General features: G+C 40.1%; 1 protein-coding gene across 6 annotated transcripts in view; it reads left to right on the plus strand.

The window, feature by feature from the left end:
- The window catches only part of PIK3CB (phosphatidylinositol-4,5-bisphosphate 3-kinase catalytic subunit beta), a 91,648-nt gene that overhangs the window by 68,029 nt on the left and 9,273 nt on the right, over positions 1-14,346 (plus strand). For all 6 annotated transcript variants that reach the window (XM_059854915.1, XM_059854913.1, XM_059854911.1 and 3 more), the window contains 8 exons: positions 896-949; positions 1,665-1,853; positions 6,532-6,653; positions 7,533-7,676; positions 8,630-8,729; positions 11,196-11,374; positions 12,021-12,130; positions 12,435-12,513. In XM_059854915.1, coding sequence (XP_059710898.1) covers positions 896-949; positions 1,665-1,853; positions 6,532-6,653; positions 7,533-7,676; positions 8,630-8,729; positions 11,196-11,374; positions 12,021-12,130; positions 12,435-12,513 — 977 coding nt within the window. The remainder of the gene's footprint in view (positions 1-895; positions 950-1,664; positions 1,854-6,531; positions 6,654-7,532; positions 7,677-8,629; positions 8,730-11,195; positions 11,375-12,020; positions 12,131-12,434; positions 12,514-14,346) is intronic.

Below are 14,346 nucleotides of genomic sequence, written 5' to 3' on the forward strand. Positions count from 1 at the left end.
GTTTCTCGTGTTGTCTGAGTAAAGACAACACAAGTCTTGATGGACCTGTGACTCCCAGACCAGCTGGGGTGCTGTTGTACTCCTGGGTAACAGGAGAGGCAGAGCTCTCAGGGAAATGAGATGCTGGAGTTCCTTAGACTTTTTTCTTTATTGAGATTTTATTTCATTATTTGTTCCTCAAAGCAGCAGCATCTGACAGCTGTAGACAGACATACCTGGCCAACTCAGCATTGTAACACCTGGCTTGGTTGCAGTAATGTGCAGAATGCACTTTGAAGAACTGCATTTACTTCTAGACTTAATTCTCCATTGTGGGTTATTGTGTGAACTTCAGAAACCAAGTCAGATGTTCAAAAGAAAAAAAAAAAAGGAGAGGAGATCCAAGATCTAGAGAAGTACATGGACACACTGTTTAAAATCATATGGGCAGTCTTAGAGCATGGTGAAAGGACTGGACTTGTGGATTCCTACTGGGATTGAGGGCTAGAAGCATGAATCCATGGGCATGGAAACAGTGCCCTTGGAAACTGCACAAGTAGAGGTGAGAAAGCAAAGGATAACTTAGAGTTGAGGAACTGATTTTCTGTGGTGAAAAATAAGGAGGAAATGCAGAAACAGAAAGCAAGACGTTGTCAGGAAGGCTGTTTAATTTAGCCCAGGAGTGATGAAAAAGGAAATAATGGAGGTCATCCTAAGCACTGCTGTACCTGATCTCCCTAGTCCTGCAGGTGAGAAAGGGGACACTGCACACAAGTCCATGCTATACCACTGGATAGACAAAACTACCTAAAAGATAGCAACATTTCCTTATCTGCTTCGTTTCTGTAATGCTTGTTCTAGCAATGTGGTCAGATTTGGGGTTAAATCTAATGTATTTAAAACCAACTTCTTGCAGATACTTGAAAAGGCAGCTGAGATTGCAAGAAACAGTGACAATGCTGCAATGGCGGTGAGCATCATCTAAAGACTAATTTTAAATTATTTTCTGGGTTTATTTGGTTCTTATCTTCTGCATCAGTCCAGAAATAAATAAGTCAACTGCTCAAATAGCAATTCTACTGCCTCTGTTTTCTTATATAATTCACTTTGATGAACTGCTTTAAAATTCAGATAGATATCTGCTTTTCCCAGTATATTTTGGACTTGTCTATATTTTGTCAAAAAGTTTTACATACTCTGAATTTGGAAGACAGCTAAGATTTACATTAGAGCTGAAAAACAGTTTAGGACTAGAAGACCAAGATAAATGTCTGTCTACTTTGCAAATGTGTTTTCTTCTGATTGTTGCAAAAGTATTTTTTTTATTGCTAATGAGAAGAAATTATTATGTATGTATCTAAATTTGCTCATTTGAAAAACAGAAGAAGAAAGTATATGCATCCTAAACGAGAGTGCTCCATGTTGGAGTTGGAAAACAGAAATATTGCCATCTAGCGTCCTTAACCCTAAAGTTGAGTTATTTTTTCAGAAAGTTCTGCACACTGCATTTGGAATTTGTTACTTACAGTGTCTACAGTAAGGAATCTGAAAGAAAGGCACAGAGGTCATTTCCCTGTGTTTCATGAGTTTTTATCTGATGTTCTTTCTGCTGCAGTGTTGCTGGTATTTGAGGTACTGTACCAGACTTACTGAATTTATCACATTATACATGTTTCATTTCCTAGGGTCGAGGTGGTAAGAAGTTTTATGTTGTGCTAAAAGATATAATGGAAAGAGATCCTTTGTCTCAGCTTTGTGAAAATGAAATGGATCTCATTTGGACTTTGCGATATGACTGTCGTGAAAATTTCCCACAATCGTTGCCAAAACTGCTGCTCTCTTTAAAGTGGAACAAACTTGAAGACGTTGCTCAGGTAAGGGAAAAGACAACGTGAGTGGGGCAAAAAGCTTCAATTAAATCATCAGAAAATAGGATTTCTTTCCTAAGTGTAGCCGGTTTGAAATGGTGCTGTTGTGCAAGCTGGAGCTCAGTGTCTAACTTCTGCAGCCTGGACACGTAAAGAACTTATTCCCTCAAAAAAAGCTCCATAAACCAAAACCAAAATGCATTTCAGGGGTCCTCTGAATGACAAGAAAAGCACAGTGGATATTTATACAGACTGATGTTAAAACCTTGTGCTCAAATTTGATGCTAAAAGCAAGAATTTCCCAGACTCATCCAGTGCAGCCCCGTGCTCCAGCACAGTCAGTCTGAGCTGGGCTGTGTCCAGCTGAGTTGAGACTACCTCCACCAGTGGAGACTCCACAGGCTCTGGGCAAACAAGTCAGTGCTTGACCACCCTCACAGCAAGAATGTTTTTTATAAGGCTATTTTAAAAAAAAAACCCTTTGTAAATCAAGATCTGAAATAAAAGTTCTTGTGAAAACTGTTAAGCTGCTCAAATATGATAAAATCCAGATCTCAGACTAGGTAATTAAAACTCACCAAGGCAGACAGATGGCTTTTCAAAGAGATGTGAGACCCACCAGTGCTACAAAACACATAATTCTCATCTTGTCTCTTTGACCAAATAGTCTCTTTAAAATAACTTTTAAGGACATGAGGCTGGTGCTGTGATACAAGGTGCATTTTCAGTAAACTTGGTTCATTTCTTTCCTGCACAGATGTGCAAGGTTATTTCATTGCACTGTAATGAAGTTGGTGTTGCTGCCTTTTGGTGTATTTACCCAGACAGAATCCAACTCTTTGGGCACTTTTTGAGAATAGTTTGAACTTTATTACAGGAAAAATTATATGAGCTCATAGTAAGACCATCCCTCCTTGATAGACTGGTTTTAAAAGTAATAAAGTAAAAGGTTTCTGGATTGAAATTGAAATGTTTTAGTCAGATTGTGCACAGTGAAGTTTGAGCCAGACTATGAAGTCTGGCCCAAGTTACCAAGCACTGGTGTTGTTCTGGTCTTCTGACAGAATTCAGATATAAGTGATGCTCACCCTCTTGCAGACCACTACACTGAGATAATGTTCGTGTCGTTCCCCAAGTCTCATTTTAAACATTTTCAGCTACCTTTTTTGATATTTATAAACTTGGAGCTAAAAAGCATTTGCTGTGAAGGATTATGACTGATGGTAGAAAACTCTATTGCCCCTCAGTATTCTGACCTTCACCGGTTGCAAGCTAAGTGTTCTTGGAAGAAAAGGCAGATTTCCACTCCATGAAAATCCATCTTCTGCCTATCCATTATATGATTTTTGTGATTATCCAGTCAGGCTCTTAGAGTGCTTCAGCAGAGAGTTCATTTTCTGCTACATCCTTCCTCCCAGCTAGATGTGTAAGTTCTGTGAACTTCTGAAAATAAATGGAATTTCATCCCAGCTCCTTGTCTGTGCCATGAACACTGTACTAACAAAATGGAGCACCCACACATTCCTTGCTCACTTGTGTTCTTTCATGTGCAAGAATCTCATTCCTTAGTAGTTCCATTACTTCTGAATTTATTGTTCATTATCAAAAATTATCTGGAAATCAAAACTGTAGAAGTACAAGCAGGCACTTGTTTGCACCTTAAAATATGTGAAGGAAAAGGCATTCTGAGTTCTGGGGCTTTAAAATATGGCCTGTGGTGGCAGTTTTGAAAACTTACTTGGAGTATGGATATTAGCTGACAGCCCAAACTCCTTTACATTTGGAAACATTAAATATTATATTTGCATAAAACTTTTTATTTAATCAGATGGCGGAAATATGTTTTCTTGTTACTGTGTACTTTTTGGAAGGAATATAGTATTTATATTTGCTTATCTATAGACAATAGTGCAGTTTATATCATAATATTGGTTTTAGCACCGTGGAAAGTCTCTCTGAAAAATGAGATCTTACCTTAAACATGCAGAATATTTCTGTAGTACATAGACATGTCAGTACTCCTAATGATTTACCTTTTCAGGTAAAGCAAGACAGCCTCATTCATTTTAGGAATTCCAAAATGATCAGGATATATAATTTACTTCCCATTCAAATTAAATACTTGCTGTACTAGCTGTAGTTGTCTGCTACAATGTACTGTTATACCAAAAGTTGTTTTAATGCCCATTTTTAGATGTATTTCAGTAGGTCTTGACACTTCAAGAAACCCCTAACACAGTACAACAAAGCAACAAAACTCAAAGAAGCAATCAAACATTAGCTGTTTATAAGAAAAAGCAATCAAACACCAGCTGTTTGTAAGAAAATGGACTTAATAACTATATTCCTGTTTTTATTAATGCAGCTTAAAAATAGTAAGGCTCTTTTAGAAATGGAATCTGTCATATTTGATTGTAGATTATCTTTAATCTGTTAGTTCAGTGGTCCCTGAAGTTATGTTCAGTGGATTCAAGCAGCTTTCCTGAATTATTTACCATTCTTTACCAAGCCCTCGCTGGATTTGCAGGATTTTAGCAGAATGGTTGCACTGAAGGAATTGCTCTTCCTGCTGCCATAACCTTCCTGCTCAGCAGAGTAGCAGGGTGGCAGAACTTGTTATGAGAATTCTCAGGCAATATTTATTCTCAAAGCAGAATTCAAACAAAAAAATAAAAAGAATTTTTTTTTTTTAATCCACTTGCTTTCAGTGAAGTGACACCATCATTAATGAGAAGTAGAGAAAGGACAACTGAAATACTGGAAATAATTGGAATAAAAATACTGGCCTGTGCTTAATTGTACTGACTCATACAGTCTTCTTAGGGAAGAAATTGTGGTTATTTCTTTTCAGAAGAAAATATTGATACAGCAAGGCCAAATTCAGGTTTTCTCTGAAACATGCATTGTTCATTCTCATTGTAGCCACCTGTGCAATGTTTTCAGCAAAGGGAGGAGCTCTGTATTTTCAGATCTTCTTCCCGGTAAATGTACATGCTGTGGACCATGACCTTCACTGCCTGATGTGTGAGGCATGTGGGGCCATGTGAGCTCATCTTTTCAGACTATTTGTTTCTCCATTTCAATCATTCAGTATTAACAAAATAGCTCTATATTTTTGCTGGTTCTGCACCTGATTTGCAGTAGATTCTGTAGAAGTTCTGATAGTTTTGTTTTGGAGTCTGACTGCTGACAAGCAGAGCTGCTGTTTGCATTTTCAGTGTCTGCCTTGTGTATTAAATATGTGCTCAGGGTTATATTGCCTGCAGAGTTTCAGTGCTAGTGCTCCTGCTATGGAAATGTTGGTGGCTGCAGTCAGGACTGGCATCACTGATCCTTGCTGGGTCAGTGGATTTTTGAGTGTATTTTTGAGTGTATTTTTCTGTGGGAATGTGACATCTATGTTTAAAACAGCTTTAGTTTTACTTTACTTTTTTTACTTTACTTTTTTACTTTACTTTTTACTTTACTTTTTTTTACTTTACTTTACTTTACTTTATCTTGTGTGCATACCTGTATTTGCCCATGCCTTAGCTGGTCCTTTCCTCCACTTGTGGAGTTTCAGCACAGCCCTGGCTTTGTGATGTGATTCATGCCGATTTCTTGCCTGCTGGATTTCACAAAAATGATGACTCAGTTCAGAATCTGCCCCCAAGGTGTATAAATGGTGTTATGAACATGCCTGTTAAATGTGGGCTGAGAATGTGAACTCGTGTTTGTCCTGCTGGAACTGGAAGCAGGAGTTGATGGGTGACAGAGAAGAAATAAAGGTTTTTCACTGCTGAAACAAAAAACAAGATCTTCTTAATTAATCAGCTTTTTAAAGTTGCTATTGAAATATAAAATAACCTGTGTTATCTAATTTGTAGGGAATGGTATTATTATCATGACTTGTTCCTACAGGAAGAAACATCTTGTGCTGTGGATACACTGAATTTATACTAATATGCATTTATATTAATGTGCATGAAAGTGTTTATTTGTATCTATAGTGCCCTCTTTCAGTGATACAACTCTATGCATATTGCTCTCAGCAGGTAGCTGTGAGCTTCATAACAATGCAATAAAATCAGTTTATTTTGTGAGGCCTCTAAATGTCATTTTTTGGTAGTCCAAAGTTATGCATCACTGTATTCTGTAACTTTTTTTCCAGCACATTACTGCATCAATCTAGAGATTCTTTATTTGTTTTAGTATCTAACCTGGCTCTTTTTTTTTTTTTTTTCAATTTAAGCTCATTAATATTCACAGTGACTGTTCAAAAAAGCTCCATCAGTTGAGATCGTCAAATATTTTTGGTAAAGAAAGCTCTCTCTCAACAAAACCCTTTTTTTTTTTTTTTTTATCCTTAGTAGAAAACTTTCACTGTTAGCAAAATGGTTATGAGAGCCCTTACAAAACACCTTCATTTTAGTGAATTTCTGTTTTAAACCATACATATCTGGTGTTGCCTAATTTTTGTTTACTGTGCATTGTGTCTACATGTGAAGAAATGGGTTTTTCAGACTAAAAATAATCTGCATCATTTTAAAGAGGAAGAAACATAATCAGAAGTGGGCCCAGTTACCCCAAATTCTTTTTCTCCCCCCATCCTGTGCCAGCCGGTCACCATCCTCTGTTCATTTGAGTGCCTTTATGAGCAGTGAGACCCACCTGTGTCCTGACCTGTCACCTTTTTTTTGAACAGCTCCAGGCCCTCCTGCAGATCTGGCCCAAGCTGCTGCCCAGGGAGGCTTTGGAACTGCTGGATTTCAACTACCCCGACCAGTACGTCAGGGAATATGCAGTGGGCTGTTTGAGGCAGATGAGGTAGGTGAGGGTTTCTGGGGTGGCAGACTTCATTCTTTTTGCTCACAGGACAAAAGAGCCCCAAGAGGAAAGAGCTGAACACACTGCCTGCTGTGAATAGGTGGCCAAATAAAGCAGTCTGATTTGTAGGTAGGCTCACTGGTGGCTAAATAAAACCACTTTATTCTGACACCTTGTAGGAAATGATGATTATATTCCATGGGGCAGGAGAGCACCAGTGCACCTTTGTCCCAGAGAGGACTGGGTGTTCATCCCTTTTTTGGGCAAGGGGAGCTAGAATCTTTGAGAGTTTTAATAACAAAGGGAGAAATATTCCTGGAGTCAAGTACTGTAACACCTGGCACCCAGCCACCTCCACTCTGCTGTACCATTTAATAAGAATGTGAGCTGCAGCATGCAATAAGTAATCAGAGAATTACTGATTTGGTTTTGATTCACAGAGTTCTTCATTCTCTGCAGTTCTTCCCTAGTTGCATTTCATTTGCTCTCCTCTATAACCTAGGGCAGGACTTGTGTAACATTATCATTACTGTACATTTCCTGTCCTTGAATTCTGAAGTCTCTGTGGTGAATAGTTTAGTGAGTAATTTTTAATGGTCAAGGATAGACATTTGGCATAAAAAAATTAAATTATTTTGACTTCTTTCAAATCCAAACAAGAAATTTGGCTGCTTAGAAAGAATGCATCTGGAATAACTTCCATCTGGAAGTTGCACTAAGCTGTGTGTTGTCCTTCTTTGTGTGATGGAAAAAATGGGAGACACTCTTGGTATTGAACCAAATCCTGTAACTCTTGGGTTTGTCATATGCGCCTGAATTTTTGAAATACCACTATTCTAGCCACTCTCTCACTAACTGCTTTTATGTACCTCATTCTAGTGATGAAGAGCTCTCCCAGTATCTTCTCCAACTTGTGCAAGTCCTGAAGTATGAGCCTTTTCTGGATTGTGCACTGTCCAGGTTTCTCCTGGAAAGAGCACTTGGCAATCGGAGAATAGGACAGATGTTGTTCTGGCACCTGAGGTAGGAGATTTTCCTTTCATCTTTCTGAAACTATTGAGCCTGATTGGGCTTTCAAATATGATTTCTTGAGGATTTTTCTAAATGAGCCATTATCATAATGCCCACAACTCCATTTAATTATTTTTGGCATCTATGCATCAGATCTCTCATTAAAAATAAATTAGAGCAGTCTGTAATCTACCCTTGGATGAAAGTATTCCAAACTGCATTCAGCTCTGACTACCTGATGAGTTAGGTTTGTAAATACCCCAGTGTTTGTTTTGGCTGTGGGTGCAGTAAAAGCATAATATTTATCTCTCACAGTTGGGAAAAATTATTGTTGTTGCAAGTCTAACAGAAAGTAAAAACTGTTCTGTGTATTCTTGCTACTTTTGATGAGAAGTTTCATGAATGGCAAAAGCCTTGTAGAATGGACTGGAATAGGTTGGATAGGTTGATTCTGTCTTTAGAACACAATTAATTTAAATATTTCTAGCTAAAAAGAGCAAGTGTTGCATGGAAATGTTTTGGAGGATAATTGGCTCTGATACAAAGTTCAGTGGTTTGTTTCAAAGTGTTTTCCTTCAGGCAAATTGGGCTTTTCCCTTACAAAGGTTGGAGAATGTGTGGTTTAAAGTCAGCCCTTCAGTGACTTCTCAGAGCTGCTCTGAATGAAAGGGGGTCCTGAAGCAGGTATTCAGTCACCACCTCTTGGCATGAGCCCTGCTGCCTCCAGAGGAGTCCTGGGCTGGAAACAAGGAGCCTGCATCCAAACTGGCCTGTGCTCGTCTCCAGCACAGAGGGCTTCTAGCATCTCACCGGAAGCCTGGCTTGTTCCAGCTACGTGACCATGAGCTGTTTTAATGTTTGATGTGACCATGAGGGGTTTTACTGTTTGTTTTGGGTTTTTGAGTGGCTGCAAGGATGCAGTTGTGTGGATGCTGTGCTCTGCTGAGCAGCTTTTCCCCCGGCAGGTCAGAGGTTCACATCCCCGCCGTGTCGGTGCAGTTCGGCCTGATCCTGGAGGCTTACTGCAGGGGCAGTGTGGCTCACATGAAGGTGCTGGCTAAACAGGTAGGGACTGCCCTTGCCCTTGCCCTTGCCCTTGCCCTTGCCCTTGCCCTTGCCCTTGCCCTTGCCCTTGCCCTTGCCCTTGCCCTTGCCCTTGCCCTTGCCCTTGCCCTTGCCCTTGCCCTTGCCCTTGCCCTTGCCCTTGCCCTTGCCCTTGCCCTTGCCCTTGCCCTTGCCCTTGCCCTTGCCCTTGCCCTTGCCCTTCCCCTTGCCCTTCCCCTTGCCCTTCCCCTTCCCCTTCCCCTTCCCCTTCCCCTTCCCCTTCCCCTTCCCCTTCCCCTTCCCCTTCCCCTTCCCTTCATCCTGACCTATCCAAACCTGCAACTCCCATCCTTACTCCATTGCTCCTGGGGGGATATTGGCTGCCTTGACGAAGCTGGGCAGTGCAGAGGAGGAGGTGTGAGTGAGACAGGGAATTAAAAGGGCTGAGTGAGGGAGCAGCCTCCATGGCACAGAAGGCAGCCAGGGCTGTGGGGCCTCAGGGAGAGACACCTTCAGCACTGTCTGTGTATTCCGGACACAAGAGACTCTGGATTGACTGAAGAAGAGCTTCTGTGCATTTCAAGTTTTTCACCCTGTAAGGGTAGCTTATTCTAAATTTTACTTAGATTACTCCAGGACTACTTCCTGCAGCTTTTGTTAAGAGGTGTTGCCAATTACCCAAATACTCATTGTAGTGTTAATATAGGTCTTTCATTTTCACACACACATGCATACACAAAAAGAGAGAACAAAGGAGAGATATGTTTGCTTTTAAATACCCTAATAAGTATGAGAGGTTTGCCTTTGAAAGCACTAATAATTGTATCACCAGATCATTAAGAGACACTCACAAATCATGTTTGAAGTCTCTAATGTGGTTTTAGTGAGTTAATTTAGATTGTGATCTTGAAAATATTTGAAAATTCATCTCTCTTTGGAGTTGAAGGATTTATAGTATCAGGCCACAGAGATTCAGTCAGTGGATGAGTAGCTGATGGTGGTGTTTGTCTGCATTGAAACTGCTTTGGGAGCATTTGGAACAGGGATGTTCTGTTGTGATCTTTATTGCTGCAGCTCACAGGACGTGGAAAAGACCATCTCTGCCATGTGTGCTCGTTAGCATTGTCAAAATCATGAAAAGAGTAGGTGGTGAAATGCTTTAAGCAATAGATGTAAGGTCAGTAAAGTTTTTGTGCACTTTACAGGAAGCAAATGTCAGTACAATCAAAGAAGGGGCAAAAAAATTCCCAACTGTGCAAACACGGAAGAAATTCAAAGTAGAAATACTTCAAAAAGTTCCTGTTTGTTCAACACAGGTTCCATTTTGTTCCCTTGTCACTGATGTTTGTACAGCTCCTAGAATAGTGGAAAAGCAGAGCCCTTTTGGTTTTGACAGATGGCTGACCTGGCAGCTCTCCACTGCCCAGTTTTATAATCAAACTCCATACAATTTCCACAGCATCCTGCCTGGCAGGGTTCAGGCTGTGGGAGGGGTGAGTTTTGACTCAGCACCTTGTAAGTCAGGCTGAAGCTTCCTTGTATAAAAAAGAGTTTTCATAATTGTTAGATTGCTGCTGTTTGCTACAGAATCTATGTATTGCTCAGCATCTTACTGGTGCAAGCACAGTGATTGTTAGAAGAGCTATTTGGTCAAAAAGTTGCTTAGATGTAGAAGATGTATTTGCTGTATATTTTGTCAAAGGGCTCTGCTCTGTCAGTATTACACATTTACATCACCAATTTCCTTAGAGATTTTGGAACAGTAAAAAACTTTGCAAAACAGAAGGGAAAAAAGGAGTTAAGTCCTCCTGTAAGGAGGAAATAATTGCAAATAATTGCCTTGACTTTTTACACACTTCTAAGGTAAAAACTTTGCTTAGTTGAGATGCTATGATTTTAAACACCTTAGCCAATTAAAGCTTTTGTGTTCTGCCTGACTTGAACAGGATTTTAATGACACACATTTAAGACTTTGTTCTGTGAAAATTGTCACATGCAAGTGGTCTCATGGCCATTCCTTGTTGGATGCAACTTAATGTGAACAATGAAGTATCTGCATCCACAGCTCATCTCCAGCAATGTCTCAGTTTGTTAGAGTTTGAAATAATCAGCATTTCTGTTACTTCTGTATGCCTAGGGGGCACCTCTGTTATGTGCTTTGTTGAAATAGGAACTAAAAATTGTACTTTGAAGAAGGAAATTGTGTTAATGTGTCATGCATTAAAACGCCTCATTCATTTTTTTGGAAATGTTAAGTCATGCTTTTAAAAGTGACTCAAAGCTTAGGAGCTTTCATCTCATCAGTGTCTCTGTTAATTATAAAAATGGTATTTCTGAAACATGAGCAACTTAATTTCCATCCATTATTTCAATTTTTAAAAAGCTGTAGAATTATTTAATACTTGGTTTTGTTGTGAAAGGGGATTTCACATTATCTTGCATCTCAAATAAAAGCAGTAACTCTTAATGATAAAATATCTCTTTCAGGTGGAAGCCCTCAATAAAATGAAGACTTTAAATAGTCTAATTAAGCTGAATGCCATGAAGCAAAGCAAAGCAAAAGGCAAAGATGCAATGCATACGTGTTTGAAACAAAATGCTTACAGAGAAGCACTTTCTGACCTCCAGTCTCCTCTGAATCCTTCTGTTATACTCTCAGAGCTGCAGTAAGTAAAGAATGAGCACAGTTTCACCACAGCTTTGCATGGAAACAGTAAAGCAGGAACACATTTGTGTGTGAACTTCTCTGGCTGCATTGTTCAGGACTTGCTGCCACAGGGAACTTATCCTTTTGTGACAGAAGCTCTGCTGGGCATTCTGAGGTTAAGGTATCAGTTAAGTTAGAAGACTTTTGTGACCCACCATGAAACTTAATAATACTGACTTAGTCAATGCATTACCATGGATACACATATTTAAATGTAAGCCTAAAAGTGAGTTTGACTGCATTCCTGGCTTCTGTTTTTTACAATAAGCACAAAAGGCTGCTGAAACTTTCCACAGCACTTAAATATAAAGTCTAAAAATTCATGGGAAAGGATATAAAGAAAATTATTTTCTCTGAAAATGAGGGTGCTTGATTTAAGAAGTAGAGATACATTCACCAGTCAGTATCAAATACATTCCACATGTAGCAAATGCCTTCATAGCTTGGTGAGTGCTCAGGACATAGCAGCAGAGTGAAAGCAGACAGAGCATTTAAGTACTTCCAGACTGGAAGTCTACCTGTTCTCTTATGTTCTGAACCATGTTTAGATCTTTTCAGGTGAATTATTCCTATTTGACTAAGACTTCTGTCATGTTTCCTTCCAGTGTTGAGAAGTGTAGATATATGGATTCTAAAATGAAGCCTCTCTGGATAGTGTACAACAACAAAATGTTTGGAGGAGATCTTGTAGGGATCATCTTTAAAAATGGTGACGGTAAGCAATGCTAGAAACTTTCCATTTTTCCTTTTCCTTCTTCACTGGCATATTTGCACTTGAGTAATTTGGTATTATTCTGTATTGCCATCATGTAAACACGGATTACTCTGACATCAGTAAACACATTTAGCATCTTCTGACTGAGTTTCCAAGCACAGACGCTGCCAGTCAGGATGTAATTATGATTGATACCACTTTAACCCTTAGGCTGAGTGAGTATTTTTAGATCCCTTTTTCTGAAGGCCTTGGGAACTGGAGGAAGTGTGAGGAGCTGAAGCAGTGGTGTCACCTCTCGTTGCAGATCTCCGGCAGGACATGCTGACACTGCAGATCCTGCGCTTGATGGACATTCTGTGGAAGGAGGCTGGCCTGGATCTCCGGTAAGGAGCTCCTGAGGGCTGCTTGCTTTGGATGGAGGGGCTGCTTGGAGAAAGAAAGCTTTCCTTGTTAGAGCACTTTACCCAGTGTCCTTGTTCTACACACCTGTTGGGGTGCCCAGAGGACCAAGGTGAGCAGGCAGTGGGGAGCGTTACCTCGCTCCTTCCTGCTGGGAGCAGAGCTCTCATTGCTGCTCACACCAGCACGAACGGCCACTGGGAACATCTGCAACTCTGAAGTCACTTCCTCTTGTTGGTAAAACACTGCTTGGATACCTGAATGCATTTTTCCAGCCAGAAATATCTTTGCATCTTCCAAAGTCTCTTGTGAAGTAGCTTTCTTGCTTTTGTATCCTTGGTAAGGTAAATGTGATTTCTTTGAATGAATACTGGAGTGTTCCTAAGACCAACAGTATCAGTCATTGCTCAGTGTTACCACATAAACCTCTAGTACCTGGGAAGCCTTTCCACCCAAATTTATGAACCAGTTTTAGGTAACATAATTCACAAATTCTAATTGCACTGTTGGAAAGTAGTCCTAAGAAAGGTATCGTATTATTAGAAACCATTTTTAGCCATAAATTAAATTTTGTACGCCTGTTTCAAGAGCTGTAATCCTCTCTGTTTAAGTTTTGTTTACAAGTCTAGAAGTACTTATTTGAATATTGCCTGAAGTACTTAATTTAGATTCTTGAAGCTCTTTTTAAATTTTTATGGTTCAAGTATAGTAGTGGGAACTACATAAGGCACATAACATCAGCAGAGGTCAGTAAAATGATCAACTTGTTACTTATAATGCTTAAGAAAAGGTGGAAATGTGAATTACAAATTATTTCTGGAAAGGTATAGTGGTGATGAGATGGTTGAGTGTGTGTGAAGTTGAACACTGACTTGAGGAAACCTTGAGGTCATTTATGTCATTATAAATTGACTCTGAGGGGGCTGATCCAGCATTTGGGGGCAAGGACAGCCTCTGGCAGCTGTGGAATCCCAGATGAGGCATTCCTCAGTAGCTGCCTTCCCAGAAGCTGTTTGTAGTTCCAGCCTGGGCCACACACCATGCCTAGCAAACAGGAATAGTGATGAGAGTCATCAAATATGCTTTTCCTGACTAAGCCTTTTTTTTTGAAGCGCAACAAAGGAAAACAAAAAAGTAGCTCTGATGTCCAAGATTTTCCTTAAAACTCTTGGAGAAGAAAAAAAAGTAGAAAGGGGAAGTTCCTAGTGAGAATTGAAGTTCTATATTTGGCCTCTTCAATTTGTTTGCTTAACTGGGAGCATCTTCCTTCCATTCATCCTGTCATAGTTACCATTATGAAATAAAATCCTGGGATTGAGGCAGGGTTACAGTTCAGTGTCTGTCCAAGAGATTAATCGGGCACTTGCCAAGAGAAGGCTCTGAAATGACCTTCCTTGAGAACAGAATTGGCCAAAACAGCACTCAGAACACCCAGAGCGTGAGGGCACAGCCAGCAGGGCGAGGCTTTGGCATCTCTGTGTTTATAGCCTGCATCTCTCTCAAGAGCAGACAACTCCAGAATCCATAAGCCAGCAGTGGTGGCGTGAGTTCTTTGCCATGCTCGTGAGTCAGGAGTCTGTGGTTACTTTTTGCTTGGGTGAGAAGCATGGTCTCAGCTGAAAAAGTAGTGTCAAAGAGCTGCTTTCCTGAAAAACACAGTGCCACATGCCCATACCAAAGAGTGCAGTCCTTGCTTGCCCTGTATCATCCTTAGTTTCCCTGAAGTTATTTCCATTTGTGGATGTACAATGGATTTTGCACTTTTCAACTTTTTTTCACTATGGAGAGTCTGGTAACTCCATCCAAGTAAAAGCAGG

This window comes from Haemorhous mexicanus, chromosome 10, assembly GCF_027477595.1.
Source record: "Haemorhous mexicanus isolate bHaeMex1 chromosome 10, bHaeMex1.pri, whole genome shotgun sequence".
Lineage (NCBI taxonomy): Eukaryota > Metazoa > Chordata > Aves > Passeriformes > Fringillidae > Haemorhous > Haemorhous mexicanus.